The sequence below is a fragment of the Gobio gobio genome (assembly GCF_949357685.1).
Source record: "Gobio gobio genome assembly, chromosome: 14".
In the NCBI taxonomy this organism is placed as follows: domain Eukaryota; kingdom Metazoa; phylum Chordata; class Actinopteri; order Cypriniformes; family Gobionidae; genus Gobio; species Gobio gobio.
The window spans coordinates 30727425-30747973 of record NC_137107.1 but is presented as its reverse complement, the minus strand read 5'-3'; the positions used below and the strand labels follow the sequence as shown (position 1 = coordinate 30747973).

Here is a 20549-nt window from a genome sequence, read left to right as displayed (position 1 = left end):
ACCACTTTTACACCACAGCAGATCTTCCACAGAAAGAGCTATGCTTCATTTTTTAATTAACATAAAGGCTTTAAAGGTTGTAGATTGTACATAAATTTTGTTAATAAGCCTCTGTCTTCCATTCCAGCATGTGGATATCGCGGCCCTGCTGATCAAATACAACACCTGTGTAAATGCCACTGATAAATGGGCCTTCACGCCCCTCCATGAGGCTGCACAGAAGGGCCGCACGCAGCTCTGCGCTCTGCTACTGGCCCACGGGGCTGACCCTACCATGAAGAACCAGGAGGGACAGACACCGCTGGACTTAGCGACGGTAATGCATGGATATATTTCACATGGACTCTTATTTATGGACATTCAAGCACACATTTACATATTGCTCCAGATTTGCATGTCTATAACCCCAACTTCTATAAAAGTTTCACGCTCTGTAGGGCTATTTGCTCTTGCTGTAAGATCTCATATGGTTCAGGTGGAATATCCTGAGAAATTAGGACATTTATCTTCTAAACATATAAGCCAAGGTGTTTAAACCCTGTGTTCAGGCTTGTGCGAAGCAAATGGTAAATCTGCCGTAACCTTTACTAATTGGGCTCTTGTGGCTGTGCTCATGCCAGGTGCTAATGACACAGCTGTTTTAGCTTTTATTGTCCAATTCTAGACCAAGAAGCCAAATTAATCCTGTGTACCACTACCATCTCATTTATCCCCTCGCCCATGGGGCTTGCTTCTGTGACATGAGTTTTAGATGCTTTTAGTTGTATTTAAAACTGATCAGACGCAGATTTCTTATGGAAGTTAGTGTTGATTTTTGTCCCCTCTGATCCCCAGGCTGATGATATCCGGGCGCTGCTGATTGATGCCATGCCCCCTGAAGCGCTGCCTAGTTGTTTCAAGCCCCAGGCCACGGTGGTCAGTGCCTCTGTCATCTCTCCAGCATCCACACCTTCCTGCCTGTCTGCCGCCAGCAGCATAGACAATCTGGCTGGGCCCCTGGCAGAGCTGGCTGTACCTGGAGCCTCAGGCCCCGCTGATGGGGCTACTGGATCAGAGAGGAAGGAGGGAGAAAGTGAGTAGATAATGTGATGTAACTTTTTTTTTTTGTAAGTAGGTCTGCAACAACTAATACATTTTTTATTTTAAAAAAAAAAATTGTTTTTGGATGTAACATTTAAGTTTTTAGTTGTTTTTGAGTAATTCTACAATATATTAGTTTAAGTGCTACAATTCACATCCATCAAAACTTTACTAGCGAGAAGCTGGTTTGCTTTATCCAGCCGAGAATCATAGTTTGCATATCATCTGGCCAGCAGTGGGATGTTTTTCACACAGACACTGGAATGAATAATTCACTGAAAACTGGCCATGAGTCACTGTTCTCTCTGCCATTTCTGATTTAATAAGCCTTTAGATTAGCGCTGTTTCTGACTGTTTTCTATAGTTTTATATATATATACACATATATATAGTTGTTATATGTGTAATTCTTTATAAACCCTAAACCTAAATGTAATTTAAGCCCTAAATATTTGATAATAGTTCTATGATTTCTATTATGTTTTTTTTTCTCTCTCTATAGTTACAATTCTGGATATGAACATCAGTCAGTTCCTGAAGAGTTTGGGTTTGGATCATTTGCGAGATATTTTTGAGCGGGAACAGGTAAGGTCACTTCCTAGGATCAAATCAATTTCAATCATCTCAATCTCATCAGTTCCACTCCACACATTAAATTGCCAGCTGCCTTATGTAGAAAGCCCTGCCGTTGTTTCCTGAAGAGAACTCTAGGTCTTTCTCGTCAAAGTTATGTAAATGCGATGACATCTGTGCCCTCGTAATTATCTCCTTTCAGTATACTCAGTCTCTCTCTCAGCACCTTGGCTTTATAATTTCTGGTCATCTCCTCTTCAGCCGGAAGTTGTGAGATTACTAGCATCTCTCAACCTTTATAGGTGTGAGAGAGATCCTGGTTGATGGGGCTGACCTCTACGCCTCTTCTTTTGATTAATACAGTCGTGCCGCTCCCTCTGGAGCTCAGGACTCTGTTGTTTCTCCGGCTTTTCTTCTTCTTCTAAGCTTCGACTCAGTGAGGGTGAGCCATGGGACGCGATTGGCACGCTGTGCCAGACCCGCCACTCATTTGCACATAGATGAACAGAAATGGTCTTTGGCGGCCACCAGCTGGGAAGAGCGCTTGATGTGAGGGGCTGAAATCAGTTCTGATTGTGGCTTTAGTAAGACGCATTCATCTGTCTCACAGTGACTCACTCGTCTGCTCGCTCTCCGTCTTATTCTGCCTTGCTGTGCCTACGGGAGATGGAGCATGAAGAGGCAACAGTTTTTCAGAAACGGTGCGAAAGACTTGTGCAAATGAAATTGAGGAAACGCTCACAGATCTCATACACGCTCCAGTGTCGTCATTAGACGCATCTGATTTAAGCCTCTGCACAGTTTAGAGCTGTCTCCTCACTTTACTAGTGCCGTCAGAAGGGCAGCATGCAAATATTTGTCATTTTTAGATGTCTGCAGTATGTCTGCTGCATTTCCTCTTCCCTTTGAGTAGAGATGCTTCATGCTGGTTGACCAGTTGACTAGTCCAACATTTGATAAATTAAATATTATCATGTTTTATTTTTGATATTTTACTTTTTAATTATAATTTGCACACAGTTTGCGAACAACTTGTCCCCGCCTTCAAACATGTAATTTTACTGACGACTGCTTCTCAAATCTCGGAGTTCGATGCAAGATTTGCTATTATTGATGTTAACATTTTCTACCGGTGTTCAAAATACGTCGTTTTATATTGTGTAGGTCTCAGGCTAACTGGCTAATTCATGTTATTAATGTCTTACTGAAATACTTCTGCTAAGCAGCTGCGGGCCACTATTACCTAAAACTGTGTCTATTAATGCAGATTGTCTGTTGTTCTTACTACTTTAAGTAAAGATAAAGAATGAATCAAGATTTGTTTTACAAACGTCATTCACTTTAGTGCTCGGCTAACGTGTGCACCGTTATTGATACAGTTCCCACATGTGCACCACAATAAATTAGAAATATACACATCGGTTTGTTGATGGACAAACACTTGTTAATGCTGATGGTTGAGGAATTACAGTTGCCACATCCCATAATGTACCTCAAAATGAGTAGCGTATCACAGAGAAACGTTCTACTTAAAGGGTTAGTTCACCCAAGAATGAAAATTCTGTCATTAATTACTTACCCTCATGTCGTTCGACACCCGTAAGACCTCCGTTCATCTTCGGAACACAAATGAGGATATTTTAGTTGAAATCCGATGGCTCAGAAAGGCCTCCATTGGCACAATGCACGGTTCACTCTCAAGACCCATAAAAGGTACTAAAGATGTCCTCACTACAGTGGTTCTACAATAACTTTATAAAGCGACGAGAATAGTTTTTGTGCGCAAAAAAAAACTAAATAACGACTTATATAGTGATGACCGATTTCAAAACAATGCATCATGAAGCTTCGAAGCGTTATGAATCAGTCGAATCATGATTCGGATCGCGTGTCAAACCACCAAACTGCTGAAATCACATGACTTTGGCAATCCAAACCGCTGACTCACTGATTCATAACACTTCGAAGCTTCATGATGCATTGTTTTGCAGTGCATTGTGCCAATGGAGGCCTTTCTGAGCCATCGGATTTCAACTAAAATATCTTAATTTGTGTTCTGAAGATGAACGGAGGTCTTACGGGTGTCGAACGACATGAGGGTAAGTAATTAATGACAGACTTTTCCTTTTTGGGTGAACTAACCCTTTAAGTCTCCTTGCAATGGAGGTTCAGGTTGAATATCTAGTTCTTCCAATGTTTCATCATCGGACTCACGCTCGGATTGATATGGTAAAATTGACACCATCGTAACAGTCTTTCATTGTCTGTGTGTACAATCGCTGAGCTTTAGGAAGCAGAGCTGAAGTTTCTGGTAATGGCGTCTTGTTTCCGACGTGCGCTGTAAGCGGTAGACCAATCACAACAGACTGGGCCATCTGGCCAAACAGAGCAGAGTAGCTCACAGAAAGGGGGGATCTAGAAAGACTGATTCAACCGACGAGTCGTTTGAGAATCATTGAACAATGTGGTGATGTGCAAATGTATATTATGAGAAAATGGAAGTGATTTTTGACCTTTGATGCATGTAAACCTGTTGCAGGAGACCTCCAAAACAAAATTAGGAACCTTTAAAATGGCATAATTGGGGCACTTTAATTGGACATTTTTTTTTTTTTTTGAAACAGAAACAAAACCAGGCTAAAAACCAAAGACCAGGGTAGACGCCATTCTGAATTTAACACGGATGAAAACAAGGCTGTGAGGGATAGACGTGCAGTGTTTACAAGGGTGCACACTGAATTTTTGATTGGCTCTCAAAAAAAAAAATCCTAAAGGGATTCCAGCAATATTGTTCCTCTGTGTCATTATCATTATAGTTGTGATGTGAACTTCCCTATTCTCATAAAATTAGAATGATAATTAAAACTTTATAGTTATTGTTATTGTTATCATCCTTAATTAATACTTAAGTCTGCAAGTCGGCTTTTGAAGGTTTTGCGCTAGTCTTTATTAAATCTGCTGCAGTGCTTTTTCAGCTTTGGCACAAATGAAAACTTCGCCAAGAGAGAGAAAAAGAGAAATAAATGGAATCTTTCCAGCTGCGGCTATCACACCTTCACGGCAATAATGGTCAGTCCTGCGAGTCCTATCGATTGAAGTGCACAGTGCTTTCTGAGAGAGAGAGAGAGCGAGAGAGAGAGAAGTTGGCAGCTCCTGGGCTAATGGCCTTTGACAGACCTATCATAGATGTGATGCATTGCCAATAAGTGGGCCATTGGAATTGGGAGTGAGAGAGAGTTTGAGATTACACAGGCTGATGCAGAGTCAACGGTGATGAGGCGGTCATTCACTTCCATTTATACACTGCTCTTCAAAAGAAGTCTCTCATGCTCAAAAGATATATCAGTTTGCCCATATCCGTTGAGTTCCGAAATAATTTCACATGCTTAGTCCAGTGTGATTAAACATTAATGCTCTCTGTAAGACACACGCTGGCTCAACGGCTCCCTGTCTCAGTCTAGCATGCTCAAATCGCCATCTGCGTGTTTGCTTTTGTCTGCGTGTTCCATGTAGGAGGCGTATTCAGCAATAATCATTCGGAGTCACACGCGATAATATCCATCCAAGCCTCCCGCCGCTCTAAGTGTTTATCATCTCAGTAGGAGGAAGTTCCACACACCAACAAGCTGAGAAAATGAAAAATTGCACTGTTGGCTGTTTTTGATGCAGTCGAAATGGGCCTTGAAATGAATCACTTCATGCCATTTTTAATTACAACTTCATGTGACTGGTTGTGCCTGCCGACTACTTTAGTTTCCCTAGTTCTGATTGGTGTTCACTTGTTGTATTAGATTTCGCTGGATGTTCTGGCTGACATGGGGCACGAGGAGCTCAAGGAGATCGGGATCAACGCATACGGGCACAGACACAAACTCATCAAAGGCATTGAGAGGCTGCTGGGCGGTCAACAAGGTCAGTTCAGAAGCGTTTAGCTCCAGCATCTCTCTCAAACACCATCTGTTCATGACTAAGCAAACCACAGTGCACTGAGGTACCTTATAGTTTTATGTGTCGGTGTGCTTCCTAACAGGTGCCAACCCATACCTGACATTCCACTGTTCGAGTCAGGGCACGGTGCTGATCGACCTGGCACCTGATGACAAAGAGTTTCAGTCAGTAGAGGAGGAGGTGAGAGTGCAATCCAAATTAGCAGATCATGGGGCTTTTCCCTTCCAAAGCATGTGAAATATTATTCCAGATTATAAAATGGATAGTTCTGGTTCTAGATGCTGATTGGTCAGCACAGCGTTCCAGCCATTCTAAGATATTTTTAGGCTTTATTTATGTGTATGTATGTATTTAATTTAATTTATTTAGGCTTTTTTTTGTGATGATATGCATTTAGACATTCATTAACCTTCAACAACTAAATTAACTAAACTAAAGATTTTAAAGTTTTTGTGAAGAATATGATTTGTGTTAGTGTGCAATTAAAGTTACAACTTACTTTTTGTCTTATATAACCTATTTGTAGTCTTATTTTTATCAGTTTTAGTGTTCAATACATTTGAACACTACATTTGAACTTGCTTTTTTATATTATTTTAGTCAACGATAAGTTATAACTTTATAATAGTCATGTAACTTATTGTAATCTTATATTATTTTAGTCTTGTATAATGATTTTATTTTTTATTTTAATGTATTTTATTTTATTAATTTTGTGTTTTATAGTTATATAAAGTTTTATATTTAAAAAAAGTTTACAAATAAGTTATAAAAGACAATAAATAAGTTTATTTTATTATTTTAGTGTGATAAGTTACTACTTATTTATAGTCTTGTAGAACTTATTTGTGGTCTTATTGTTTTACTTTAGTGTGCAATTAAATGTATAACTTAGTCTTAACCTATTTGTAGTCTTATGTTATTTAAATTTTACAATAATTATATTTTATTGTTAAAAACTTATTATTAAAAACTATAATTTTATTCTTAGAAAACTTATTTAGACTTAAAGGGTTAGTTCACCCAAAAATTTAAGTTAGCCCTTGATTTACTCACCCTCAAGTCATCCTAGGTATATATGACATTCTTATTTCAGATGAATACAATCTGTTTTATATTAAAAAAGTCCTGGCTCTTCCAAGCTTTATAATGGCAGTGACTTGTCAGGTAATTTTTGAAGTCCATAAAAGTGAATCTATACATCTTATAACTACTCTACTATCTAGCTTCCATCAGATCGCCTTCCGTATTCAACTTAGGGGAAAAAGTGTAGTGCCTCTCGCAGTTCAAAATGCTTACGCCACGTCTGACGACATTGCACACCAGTTACGCTTTTTTCTGATCTGGCGGAAGCAAAATATTTTACTTTATAAAGTTTTGAATATGGATATTTTTCTTAAAGGTGCAGTGTAATTTTTTGCGACATCTAGCGGTGAGGTTGCAAATTGCAACCACTCACCCCTCCATTTCGAAGCACATAGAGAAGCTACGGTGGCCCACACAGGACAACTATGTTGTCGTCTGAGACAGCAGAGAGTAGCTAGCGCTCTCTAGAGCACTTTGTCCGTTTAGGGCTACTGTAGAAATATGGAGGCGCCAAATGGCGATTTCACTGTAAGGGACCCGCGGTGTATGTAGATAGAAATGGCTCATTCTAAGGTAGTAAAATCATAACGGTTCATAATGTAAGGTCTTTATACACCACTGAAAACATGTATATTATATTGAATTTCTGTCGATAGATCCTCATAAATATTACACACTGCACCTTTAAGTTAGTTAGCTCTCTTATATAGCTTTATATGGCATTTTGTTTGTTTTTATTTTACCCTATTTAAGGGCTACATGTTCTCGAATATTTTTTTTATGTAATATAACAAATAACAGAATAATGCTTTTGTTTACAGCTGCAAAGTACAATCAGAGAGCACAGAGATGGTGGCAATGCCGGGGGCGTTTTCAGCAGGTACAACATTCTGAAGGTGAGTATGCAATTGTCTTATTTGATTCCTATATATTCTAGATACGTTTGATTAGTTGGTTTGTAGTTCAAATGTTTGATGAACGTCTAAGCAACGATGTCATCTTTGTACAATGTTGGTACAGATTCAGAAAGTGGTGAACAAGAAGCTGAGGGAGCGATACGCACACAGGCAGAAAGAGATCGCAGACGAGAACCACAACCACCACAACGAGCGCATGCTCTTTCACGGTACTGCTCCAACTCATTGTCACGAGATGAATGACCTGTCATAAGTGCTATTTGGGAAAGTTCAAGCTACAAAAGAACCTTTTTTTCCCATGTCGGACTCAAAAGCTTCTTTCAAACAGTGTAATCCTAGTTTTCCAGTTTTTACAGAGGAATAATCAACTTCCTTTTTCTTCATCTACAAGGGTCACCATTCATCAACGCCATCATCCATAAAGGGTTTGATGAGAGGCACGCCTACATTGGGGGGATGTTTGGGGCAGGGATCTACTTTGCAGAGAACTCCTCAAAAAGCAACCAGTATGTGTACGGCATCGGAGGAGGGACGGGCTGCCCCACACATAAAGACCGCTCCTGTTACATCTGTCACAGGTACATACACATCTGATTCTTCCCCTTGCACATGAGCAAACAGGAAAGCACTGACTGCGATATCTATGGGCTTTTAAGGTAATCATCTAACATAATTAGTTATTTTTATTGTTGCCGTTATATTTAAGATATATTATATCTTAATAACCGAACGTTAGTGAGAAGAAGAAAAATTTATATTTTTCAGATATATTAATCTGCAAATGCCTTTTGAAGGTATCTTTTGTAAAACGGCTCTATATTTAACGAAGCACATACAAAAGACCTGGGCCCGTATTCATAAAGAATCTTAATGCAAAGAGTAGCTCCTAGTGACAAAATTCAAACAGTGTAATCCTAGTTTTCCAGTTTTTACAGAGGAATAATCAACTTTAAAATTTAAAAATTTAAGAACTTTAAAAATTCTTAGAAATGTGGGCGTTTACTCTTAAAATTAACTAAAAAAATCCTAGTAAAGAAAAAAGTAATTCCGAAAGCATCTTAACCCTTAAAAGAGGTCTTAAGGTCAAATTTGTTAGGAGCACAGATGAGGACTTTTAAGAGGCTTAAGAGTTTCTTTAGCAGCGGAGAAAATGGCAGAAAGACGAAGAGGGAGAAGAAATGTGTTGTAGACAATGGATAACAGTGACTTAAAGGGTTAGTTCACCCAAAAATGAAAATTCTGTCATTAATTACTCACCCTCATGTCGTTCGACACCCGTAAGACCTCCGTTCATATTCGGAACACAAATGAAGATATTTTAGTTGAAAGCTGATGGCTGAGAAAGGCTTCAGATAGGCCTCCATTGGCATTCAGTACATTCACACTTCCAAGATCCATGAAAGGCACTTAAAACGTCGTTACAAAGTCCATCTCACCACAGTGGCTCTACAATAAGTTTACGATGCGACGACAATAGTTTTTGTGCGCAAAAAAAAAATCAAAATAACACCTTTAACCAACTTGTTCTCGACTTCCGTGTGTGCCTCCACGACGCATGCGCGAGAATATGACGTAGCGCCGGCGTTCGGGAATCCATGAAATACACACTTTAACCCCATTTTGAGAACTACGCCGAGACCTAAAGCACGATCAATGTAGAATCCAACAGCTGAGATACGCGCGTCTTCCTCTGATTGTAAACAAATCACTTCTGGGTCATCTGTCCGAACGCAGGATCTGCGTCATATTCTCGCGCATGCGTCGTGGAGGCATACACGGAAGTCGAGAACAAGTTGGTTAAAGGTGTTATTTAGATTTTTTTTTGCGCACAAACACTATTGTCGTCGCATCGTAAAATTATTGTAGAGCCACTGTGGTGAGATAGACTTTGTAACGACGTTTTAAGTGCCTTTCATGGATCTTGGAAGTGTCAATGTACTGAATGCCAATGGAGGCCTATCTGAAGCCTTTCTCAGCCATCAGCTTTCAACTAAAATATCTTCATTTGTGTTCCGAATATGAACGGAGGTCTTACGGGTGTCCAACGACATGAGGGTGAGTAATTAATGACAGAATTTTCATTTTTGGGTGAACTAACCCTTTAATAAGACGCTATAGATTAGATCGTGCAGGGATCATGTTTGTTGCATTAAATCCAACTTTCAAACCACCAATTAAATAGACATGCCAGCAATCAGTGTAATTGGAAAGAGTGGAACAATGTTTATAATTGTAATCCAATCAAATACCTTATAGGAAATTAACAGCGTGGTAAATAATAAAAGGATTTATATACACTGAAAAAAATGGTTAGTTGAATTTACTAAAAAAAATTATCGTAAGTGGTCGCAATCAATTTATTTGATCTCAATTTAAACAAAAACACATGCAATTCCCATAAAACCAATTCATTTTTTAAAATTAAAATAAAAAACTAAATTTAAATTATTTAAACGAGCACAAATTAATAATGCTTAATTACATTTTTCAGTGTAAATATATATAATGTGTGTGTGTGTGTGTGTGTGTGTGTGTGTGTGTGTGTGTGTGTGTGTGTGTGTGTGTGTGTGTGTGTGTGTGTGTGTGTGTGTGTGTGGTGTGGGTGTGGGTGTGGGTGTGGGTGTGGGTGTGTGTGTGTGTGTGTGTGGGCATGTTTTTGTGAAATATCAGGACACAAATGTGTATAATGACATGGGTATGACATAGGTATTACAAAAAGAGGGTGAAATATGAGGACGTTCCCCATGTCCTCACTTTTCAAAATGCTTATAAATCATACAGAACAAGTTTTTTTTTCACAGAAAGTGAACTGCACAGTCTCCTGTGAGGGTTAGGTTTAGGGGCAGGGGCAGTGTAAGGGGATAGAAAATACGGTTTGTACGGTATAAAAACCATTACGCCTATGGAATGTCCTCACATTTCACAAAAACAAACGTGTGTGTGTGTGTGTGTGTGTGTGTGTGTGTGTGTGTGTGTGTGTGTGTGTGTGTGTGTGTGTGTGTGTGTGTGTGTGTGTGTGTGTGTGTGTGTGTGTGTGTGTGTGTGTGTGTGTGTGTGTGTGTGTGTGTGTGAGAGTGTGAGAGTGTGAGAGTGTGAGAGTGTGAGAGTGTGAGAGTGTGAGAGTGAGAGAGTGAGAGAGTGAGAGAGTGAGTGAGTGAGTGAGTGAGAGAGAACGGTAAAATAGGACAATTTGCGCTTGTAATTTCAAAGTGAAGGCTTAGAAAAGACCCTATACTTAAAAGCGCTCCTTTTTGGACAACCAACCAATCACAGTCTTCAAAAGACTGTGTCATACGTAGCAACGGGGTCAGCCCTCTTCACTAAGATAAAAGTTTTTGTGTTTTCCTTGCTCAGAGTTGCTCTCAGATCGGTCCCGAATAGCTCTTAAGCTAAGACTCCTACGTAAAAGTTTTTAAGCTAAATTAGGAGTTTTCTGAGAGGACTCTTAGAATCTTTATGAATACGGGCCCTGAACTGGAAGCGATACGACCTGTTTTACTGAATACGGAAGTTTTTTGCGTATAACCCCCGTTGCAAAAGATCCTAGATTAGCTTCTGATATGAATTGTTGCTTATTAATGAAAAAAACAGGAGTACTTATCCTAAATGACCAGCTGATGGTGCTGTCTATCCTATAATCCAGTGCATCTCAACTGGTTTAATACAATATAAGTATAAAGAAAATCAAACACTAAATAATTTAATAAATAAAGAGATGATTATATATAATTATTCTTTTATTATGGTTTATTATAAATTATATTTTAATTTATAAATAGGAATTTGTATGTATAACAAGTTATATATTATTATTTTAATTTTTTATAATTATCTTAATTATATTAGATTTTTTTTATTTCAAATGCTTTTTATTTTAAACGAATTAATTGATATATATATATATATATAAATTATACTGTAATAGTTAGAAAATATATATTATTATTATAATTTAATTAAAACATGTTACAGTTTTATTTATTGCAAATGTAATTGTGCTGTTTGCAGGCAGATGCTGTTTTGCCGGGTGACTTTGGGTAAATCCTTCTTGCAATTCAGTGCCATGAAGATGGCCCACGCTCCTCCGGGACACCATTCCGTCATCGGCCGACCCAGCGTCAACGGGCTAGCCTACGCCGAATATGTCATCTACCGAGGGGAACAGGTGAGAGGGCTCTGATATTTAACAACTGAAAATATAAGCACACAACATTTAAAAAATATTCAGTTTCTTTCCAATATTTGTGTTTTTGCAGGCCTACCCAGAGTACCTCATCACATACCAGATCATCAAGCCAGACAGCGCACCACCTTCCCCAGCAGCGGCGGAGCAGAAGTCCTAGTCTACGCAGGTCCCGGATCAGCGGTCCTGCGAAACGCTCAGACTGTTACCCAGACATTTCACACACATCCACAGATGCCTCCTCACATTCACTCACCCGTAAGCCTCTGCACTGCCTCTTTAATTTGCAGTTATGCTCCATTTCTGTCCTCATGAGTGTTTACAAGAAAGAGTTGCCTTGGCTGGCCGTGTCCTGGCCCTCCTCTTCAGGTCAAAGGTCAGGACATAGGCCACAACGTTGTTTCAGGGCTCAGTGAAAGGACTGCTCCGTGAAAGACAACAAGTGACCTCTTCCCTGTCATTCTGCGCGATCTAACACTGTTCAAGCATTAGCTTACTTTCTTTGAAACGGTTTTACTAGTACTGTGATTAACTACCCATTTTATTTTCATCAATACGATTCACAATAACAGACCACGTCTTAAAGGGACCTGACATTTCTCCATTATTGAAGTTGACTAAAGACCCTGGAAATATCATTGTTGTGGTTTTTATTTTATTTTTCTTTATGCGTTGTTGTTGAAAAAAAAGCCTTAGAGGGGTTTTAAAGCAAAAAGAATGTTGATGCAGAGACCAGAACTATTGAAAAAGCCTTTGACCACAAAATAGCAAAATGTTCATGGTATTTTTGTTTTCCTTCGGTACTCATTCTTTACATATCTTTGCACAAGAACACTGGTCAGAATGTCCCATTCCATTTTCATAGCCTAATCCGAAAATGAAAGAATTTGCACTTTTAAGCAGGACTTAAGTTATTCAAAATAATTTTAAAAAGACGTAGGTTAAAAACAAATTCCAGTAATGTACAGGTTGTGTAATGGACAATGCCTTTGTATAGCTTTTAATGTTGTTTACTGATCCAGAGTGGGTTTTATTACTGTAGTACTGTGTAAAGGAAGTGGGAATTTTTGCTTTCAGATCTTACCTTCTATATTTGACTCCGCTTTGGAAGTCGCTCCTTTTGCTTTTGGCTTGTTTTGGATCACAACCACGGGAATTCCTAAAATCTTGTTCATTCCAGTCCTGTTTCTCTGGGGTCAGAGAAAAGCCCTCTTTTACGAGGGTCTCCGTAACGTTTTAACTGTTACACACTACTGATATCAGCAGCTCCGCTGACTCATGTTCATGTTACAGAATGAAATGAAGGACGTGGCTCTACCTCTGGAAGTCTCATGGTTTGGTTGCTTTGCTCAGGTGTAGTTTGTGGTTCTGTACATGTGTACTGGAGGTCATCTGCCTTACTCTAGGACTCTCTGTGTTCAAACCAGAGAGAGAGAGAGAGAGAGAGAGAGAGCGAGAGAGAGAGAGAGAGAGAGAGAGCGCAGACCTTTCTTCTCCTCTTAGTAGTATGAGCACAGACTCTCCTCAAGCCAACCAGTGGGAGATTAACTCCTGAACTATTTCTCAATTCTCTGAGCTGTATTTTTACTTTATTTCCATGTTCCTGTGAACTTTAATCAGAAACGGCTTATCTAAGTAAGCCATCTGCGGATTAATCAAACACTCCTCAATCATGTAAAATGGTCTTAATAAAGTACATGTCATAAATACTGTCTGATCTCTTTTTTTCACACTTGCTGAACCCTTATTCAATTTCCTTATTCAATTATAGTATAGTAAAAAATATATTAGACAATATTATTTATTATTAAATACTGTAGTTGTTGTTTTTGCAGTACTTAGCTTTATTAATAGCTTTATTGTATTTGCATTTTTAGGAAGACTGGTCCTACAAAAAATATGCTTATTTTTGTTTTACGTTTAAGAAAGTCTGCTGGGCTTTTAATGTTGTAAAATTATCGTCACCGTTATAATAACATGTTCATCCACACACTTTAGTGAACCCCTGTGAAATACCTGATAATACATATTGGAGGCCTACAGTTCAGCTGCATTCATGGAAAGTCGTGGAAATATCAGGTAATTTTAAAATATGTTCTCTGCTTTGAAATATGCAATCTAAATTGCTTTTGAGTAGACTTAATAGTGTTCGATTTGTGAAGTCGTTTTAAAATGAATCATTTGAACATGAAATTGCCTGAAAGATTAGTGAATCGGTCTGATTTAAAAAAATATATATATAATTCAGTCATCATAGTTGACTGGAAAGGTCGTGAAATGTATGGAAATACGTTGGTCAAACGCTGCAACCCTGTTCGATCGTTTTCCAGAGAACGTTACTCGATATAGCCTACACTAGGCTAGCTTAACATTTGAACTCTTCACGGTTGCTTATAGGCTACTAAAAATGCTAATAATTGTGATCCTTTAAATGTGACCATAAATAGTTTTTGTGTGTTTTGTTGTTGCTATGATACATTTCAGCTTCTACCTAATGTATCACGTTTAAAGAAATATATCAGTCGCACTTTAGTAAAATGGCAATTCTATGTTTTAAACGTGTTACAGTTTAGCTACAGTGTGTCTCTGAGGGCTAAGTGGAACAATATGATCAAGGAAGCAGCTAGTTTTTTGTTTTTCACCAAACTTCGACAAATATAAGTGGGAAGGATAAGCAAGATTCAGAATTGACCATGAAGTGAATTCCGCTAACAGAACACACTATCCGTTAGAGGGCGCTGTGGCTCTTCAAAAAGAACCTCTATTGAACCTATTCAAAATTCTACCCTCATTTATCAGATATAATACTAATTCACTTCTCCTGCATAATAGCCCGCGCTATTCTTTTATATCTTTTCTTAGTCCATGGAAGAAATAATGAGATGGCTCATGTTCTATTCATTTTACAAAATGATTTCAATATTACTTACAGGCCTGCTGCTATAGATCCAAATATGATCCATCTGTAGATTTTTTTTTCTTCTACACAAATCACGCCACACTTTCATTAAAGAACACAGTTTATATTTAACAATGACAATCGTGAGATAAATAAAATGTACATATAATACAACAGAACAGGGTAGGTTAAAAAAAGTCCTAACCCTCTGAATGATATTGCCATGAGACAATAGCATTTCACAAGTAGGCCTACAGTAAAAATTATTGCATTCATCTCATCAGTGATTGACAGACAAATAGACCACGTAATATGAAGAAAAAAGTGGGAAACGCTGCTCGGTTATAACTTCAATTCCGGCGAGGTGCAAAACAAACCTCAAAATCAATTTTGCATCACTTAAAAGTGCTATAAAAGCTACCCACAATCTCTTAAAAAAGAAGTAGGTTGACACACATACACATACCATCTGCTATATGGACTCAAGGCATGTTTCCCTCACAGAACACAAAGGAAAATAATAAAAAGCCAACTGACTCCTAGGAAACTGGCTTCCCAATAATCCCACTCCCAACTTCCAGTGTTAAAAGGTTCAGTGTATAACCCTGCTTCATCCTACACTATTCCTTAAATAGTCTATTAATGAGAACATTCCGTGCGGAAGAACACCACAGTCATTGTTGGTAAGGCATACAGCAGAAATAATTAATGAGATCTCCTCAGTACAAATTGGCAAAGAAAATACTACGCTTAAAATCATGATCAAACAACATAACAAAAGAAAACAGACCATACAGTGCTTTGGTGGCGACTGGGAGGAAGGAGAATCAGGTTATTGCTCTGATCTTTGACAGGAACGGATCTGTATTGCAGATTGAAATGTTTCGAATGTCTCGTTCACGATCGGTCTGAAGGAAAGGCGAGTAAAAGTGATTGTGTGCCTTCTCTGTACAAGGCACTGACAAATGCAAAAAGAACTTAATGAAAGACACTTCCTGCCAAAGGTCATGCCACGGTTGTCTCTATTAAAGGAATTCAGGAAGGCTGGCGAAAGAGGAAGTGATACATGGGAATTTCAGATGCGATGTGAAGAACCTTCATTCCCACTTGTCCCGCCGCCCAAATGAAAAGTATTTGGAAGTGAACCACAGGAAATGAAGGAGATGAACTGTCCCCACAGGGTATTACGATTTATTCTTCTGATATTAATGCGCAGTAAAGACCGCAGGGTGGGTTAGATGATGGGCGGTTACCAGTGAAGCAGTCACAAATAAAAAAAAAACCTGGAACGACCACATGATTGTGCCAAGTGAAGAACTTCCGAGAAATTCGCCCTTCCCGCTGTGTGCGTGCAGTTTTTGGAGTCTTGCGGTGGATCAGCAGCGTGGCGATGTTGTGATGGGACTCTGTAGGTAGGTGAGGCTGCTGGGCTGGCTGTGCGTCACCACTGACACGGGGAAGCTGAAGATGAAGGGTGACGAGGGGGTGGAGGAAGACTTGGGGCCCAGGGTGGCGGAAGGGCTGGCGGCCTCTACAGAACAGGAAGTGGCCAGCACCTGAGACTCAAACTGCAGCAGCTGACCCATGAAACTAAAGTTGGGGGAGATTATACTGCGCCGCTGTTTTACAAACTCGAAGGCCTCTTCCAGGCGGACCCGCTTCTTCTTCATCAGGTACGCCAGGCAGATGGTGGCCGACCGAGAGATGCCGGCCTGACAGTGCACCAGAACACGGCCGTTGGAATCTTTGACGGAGTCTGAGGAAAGAACAGAGAGTTTTTTTAAGCACAGATGAAGCTCGGATATGAGTCATCTTACTGCATACACAGTGAAGCTGATGCCCGCAACTTTTTGATGCAGGTTCATATAGAAGTCATGGTGTATATATATAAATATAATTGCTACCATGACTTCTATATGAACCTGCATCAAAAAGTAATTATATATATATATATACGTATATACGTATGTATGTATGCATGCATGTATGTATTTTTATATACATTTATGTATATATTATGCCAACACACATCTACATATTTTTTTAATATATATATATATATATATATATATATATATATATATATACACACACACACACTATACTGATTGTGGCATATTTTGAAAACTCACAATTACTACTTAGGTAAAAAAAAAAAAAAGCATCTCTGAAAAAATGGTGCAAGAAACATGACTGGAGATTGAACAGTGAAAACTAGACTGACTATGAAGGTCGACCGTATTACTATTATTACACTGTATTAACTTAGTGTTTTTCAGTCAGCATTGTATTTAATAATCTTCAGTGCATATATCAAATAGCCTATCCAATCAGACAAGAGGCTGTCTGATTGACGATTAGAACCACCAATTAAAGTTTGATATAAACGATTAGTCATTTATGAAAATATACAAATAAAATAAATGAACAATCAAATATATAATAAAACTGCTCAAATGTATTACTATACAAAACAAAAAATAATTTCAACATGTTCACAATTATAATATCCCTGTAACTTAACAGTTTGATATAGCCTACACAATGAGCTGTGATTTTATTACCACTCAAAACACCCAATAATAATAATAAGCTGCTAATGAACAAAAAAAAAAAAGTAATGTGCATGGAACAAAGAGAAAGTAACCACGTATATCAAAACCTTAGTCAGATGACTTTCTTCATGTGCACTACTGTCTGCATATGCCTTTGCACAGCCACACACACCCAGATCTGAGGTAACTCCAGTATCAAGGCACCCCTGAATGGAGGATGAGTCAGACTCTGGTCCCTAAGCTCTGCACTCTGACGCATACATACAAGCACATGCACACACACTCACACACACCTAGGATGGTGCGATCAAATGCGGCAAGCCTTCTTGTGGGCCTAGCTTTAGTGCAGAGGATGCTGAGCTGAAATTGGATATACAGGATCCCCCCCTCTCCCTCCGCCTCCCTCAGCCTCCCTCAGTCATGGAAGCCCTTTTATGAGGAAGACCCACCCATGCCGCAGCATTCATCCCGTATTTTGCACCTCTGACGCGTGGGCTTCCATTTTCATCATCGCGTTTTATACAAACAACTCTATACATCAAACACATTCAAACATAATCTTCAATCTCCTTTATGCTACATGCATAAATGACCAAGCTGAGCTATTGTAATGGGTGCTAGACTAAAAAAGGAGGGTGTAATTGTTCCAAAAGCTCTGCAATGCAGATCAACGTTTTAATTGCTTATGAAATGCACGTCATTTGCAGTTGAAAGGACGCAGGACTAATTTACGGACCAACGGTTACACCAACCCTAGCCACCATCCATCCAAACATACATGCATGCATAAAATAAATAGATTTAAAAGGAAAATGATCATACCTATAAATTCAATGGCCTCAATGAACCAAGAACTGATGTCCTCCTTATGGTTGTCTTCCACCGGGATACACTTGTACTGGTAGTCCCCTTCAAAATGGTTTGGACAGTTTGAAGATACATTCAATAGAGCAGAAATGCCCATACGATCTAGCATGTCCTTTTTAGATGCATGGAGAGCACTGCCAAGAAATAAAAAGGGGAGGATTTCCACAGGCCCACCCTGTAAAAAAAGGGACAAAAACTCAATTAATTACATATTTAATGCATTTATTAATTAAAAAGCTAAATGGCTTTATTCGTTTGTCCTTATATCCCAGAAATGACAGGCCCCTCTCATCAATTTGTAACAGATTACAACATCAAGGCACTTACACCTCTGTTTGCTATAAAAGGGTCACGCTAATAGTGTCCAGTTTATTTATTCTGGAAATGCGTATGGATTTGGCCCACTGTTATGTCATTGGTGGCCTGCTTAACAAGCTGTAGAGACAGGAAGTGATCGATGTGGGAATCAACACTGAAGCATACTGGAGTGCCTGACACACTACACCCCCGTCACAGAGGAAGGCCGGACGAACGCACTCAAAAGTACTGCTGTATCAGCCGGAAAGAGCAGCGGATAACAGGACGTTTAATGTTACACAATGCTGCCCATTAGCTGACCTCAAAGTATCCACCACTGCTAATGTAGTTACCTGGTCATGCTGGGGAGTTGCGCAGGAGGGGCAGCTGGTCTCCACACTGGACTGAGGGCTGGACACGGCCAATGTTTTGGTTTTCAAACAGTAATCGGGATACTGCGTGGAAAATCTGTCATAGCCTCCTATAAAGGGAAGAAGCAAAAAGCATGTTTAATGCATCTGTACCCTAGCTGCTTAAATAAAACAGCCTGGTCTGCTGATCTGTTGGCCGTTTAAGGGGTTTTAGGACTAGCCAGACCAACTTGAATCATCCAACCAAATTTTATTTGCCCTTAATTGCAACTTGAACGGGATAATTGTATTGTTTTTGAGGTCACACAGAGGTTGCACTCAGATAAGATTAGATGTCGCCTAAACACAATTTTCACATGTCAAGAGCACAAACATAGTAAATGACTGATCACTTGTAACATTTATTAACCATGATAATCTCAAAAATATAACTCAGATTTGACATTTTAATTTAGGCCCACTCACGCAACCCCTAGGACATTTTGAATAAAAAATAAAAAAAAACAGAAAATACAGCCTGACATATTACCAAGCCTCACAATTTAACACAATCTCTAAAATGCATGAATCTCTATACAATACGGAAAAAAAAAAAAAAGGTGAGGCATATTAAATAGTTAGCTTTGGTCTATAAAAGTAGGAACAGGTGGAAATTATTGTCAAGATGTGAACATTCTCTTCGGAATGTGGGAGCTGGTTTGGTTTCTAAATGGTCAAACAGCTCAAGTTGGAACTGGTCAACCCGCAACCCATGTTTCAAAAACAGCTACTATAGCCTATCTTAAACTGGATTTTCCAGCAGGGAATATGGCAATCTACATTACATCATTATCTTAGAGCAGACATGATACTTAGATTTAAAATCATCTATACAACAGATATTTTCCCAGAACAGTTGCATCAAGAAATACTATTTTAAAAAAATTGTTTACCTTTTAGCAGATAGACTTCTGTCCGAAATGTATCCCTGCATAAAGCGTTATGTACCAGAGTGATTGTGCTGTCTTCTTTCATAGCGTCTGCATCGGAGGTCCGCTCGTCGTACAAGATCACGGCGGAGTACAGCCCTGATTTCAGACGGGCTCTCGCTTCATCGTCGCCGGACAGAATCTGGTCCAAACTAACGGAGCCTTTCGCTCGCCTCCGAACTATCGTGTTACAGCGAATATTTACAGCGCCTCGAAGGTGACCTGCGCTAAACGCTAGAAACGATCTGCAGTCCAAAAGCAGACATTTCCCACTGTCGTCCTTCATCAACCTCTTCAAAACGCTGCAATCCATCTCACTAAGTTCGTCCATTGCGACCATTTTCCTCCTCCGATGGGGACTGGTCACGGTCGAGCTGTGGTTTAATAACAATAATACGTCAAATCCAGCGTTGCCAGTGCGCAGTGTAATGTTGTGTTACCCTCCTGAGAGCTTTACTACCAGGGGCAGTTCTCTTTCCGTTTTATGAATGGGCTTCAGACGCGCGCTCCATAAAAGGATCGCGACGTCACAATGGAGATGACGTCTGCTACGAGCTCCATTCATTAGGCTCTCTTCATTCATGAGAGTCGGCGACGATCGATGGTGACCGACCGCTGTCACCCTCTAAACCAGAAATCAACCATTAGATATTTGTTTTGAGATGACGAAACAGCTCGAAAATTACATATGAATGATGTCTAAAGTAAACAACATATAAAAAGACAAATAAAGCGCTTGTATAATCAACACGAATCCACAGTGTAGGCATAGGCTTCACAATTTTATTGCAACAAGAATATAAAA

General features: G+C 39.2%; 2 protein-coding genes across 5 annotated transcripts in view; one reads left to right on the top strand and one right to left on the bottom strand.

Moving 5' to 3' along the window:
• tnksa (tankyrase, TRF1-interacting ankyrin-related ADP-ribose polymerase a) overlaps window positions 1–13492 on the top strand; it is a 127453-nt gene extending 113961 nt beyond the window's left edge. For 2 of the 4 annotated variants that reach the window (XM_079835268.1, XM_079835266.1), the window contains 10 exons: window positions 128–316; window positions 835–1072; window positions 1583–1665; window positions 5445–5565; window positions 5684–5781; window positions 7509–7583; window positions 7708–7813; window positions 7996–8182; window positions 11613–11769; window positions 11861–13492. In XM_079835268.1, the coding sequence (XP_079691394.1) occupies window positions 128–316; window positions 835–1072; window positions 1583–1665; window positions 5445–5565; window positions 5684–5781; window positions 7509–7583; window positions 7708–7813; window positions 7996–8182; window positions 11613–11769; window positions 11861–11947 (1341 nt within the window). In that variant the 3' untranslated portion in view covers window positions 11948–13492. The remainder of the gene's footprint in view (window positions 1–127; window positions 317–834; window positions 1073–1582; window positions 1666–5444; window positions 5566–5683; window positions 5782–7508; window positions 7584–7707; window positions 7814–7995; window positions 8183–11612; window positions 11770–11860) is intronic. The other 2 variants (XM_079835269.1, XM_079835267.1) reach the window with 1 other exon arrangement.
• A 1304-nt stretch (window positions 13493–14796) lies between these two features.
• dusp4 (dual specificity phosphatase 4) lies at window positions 14797–20202 on the bottom strand. Its single transcript, XM_079834502.1, has 4 exons — window positions 19709–20202; window positions 18759–18886; window positions 18064–18283; window positions 14797–16442 (listed from the first exon to the last, which is right to left on the bottom strand). Exons 1-4 carry the CDS (start codon window positions 20082–20084, stop codon window positions 16063–16065), a joined length of 1104 nt encoding a protein of 367 aa, XP_079690628.1. The 5' UTR covers window positions 20085–20202; the 3' UTR covers window positions 14797–16062.
• Between the last annotated feature and the right edge of the window lie 347 nt (window positions 20203–20549).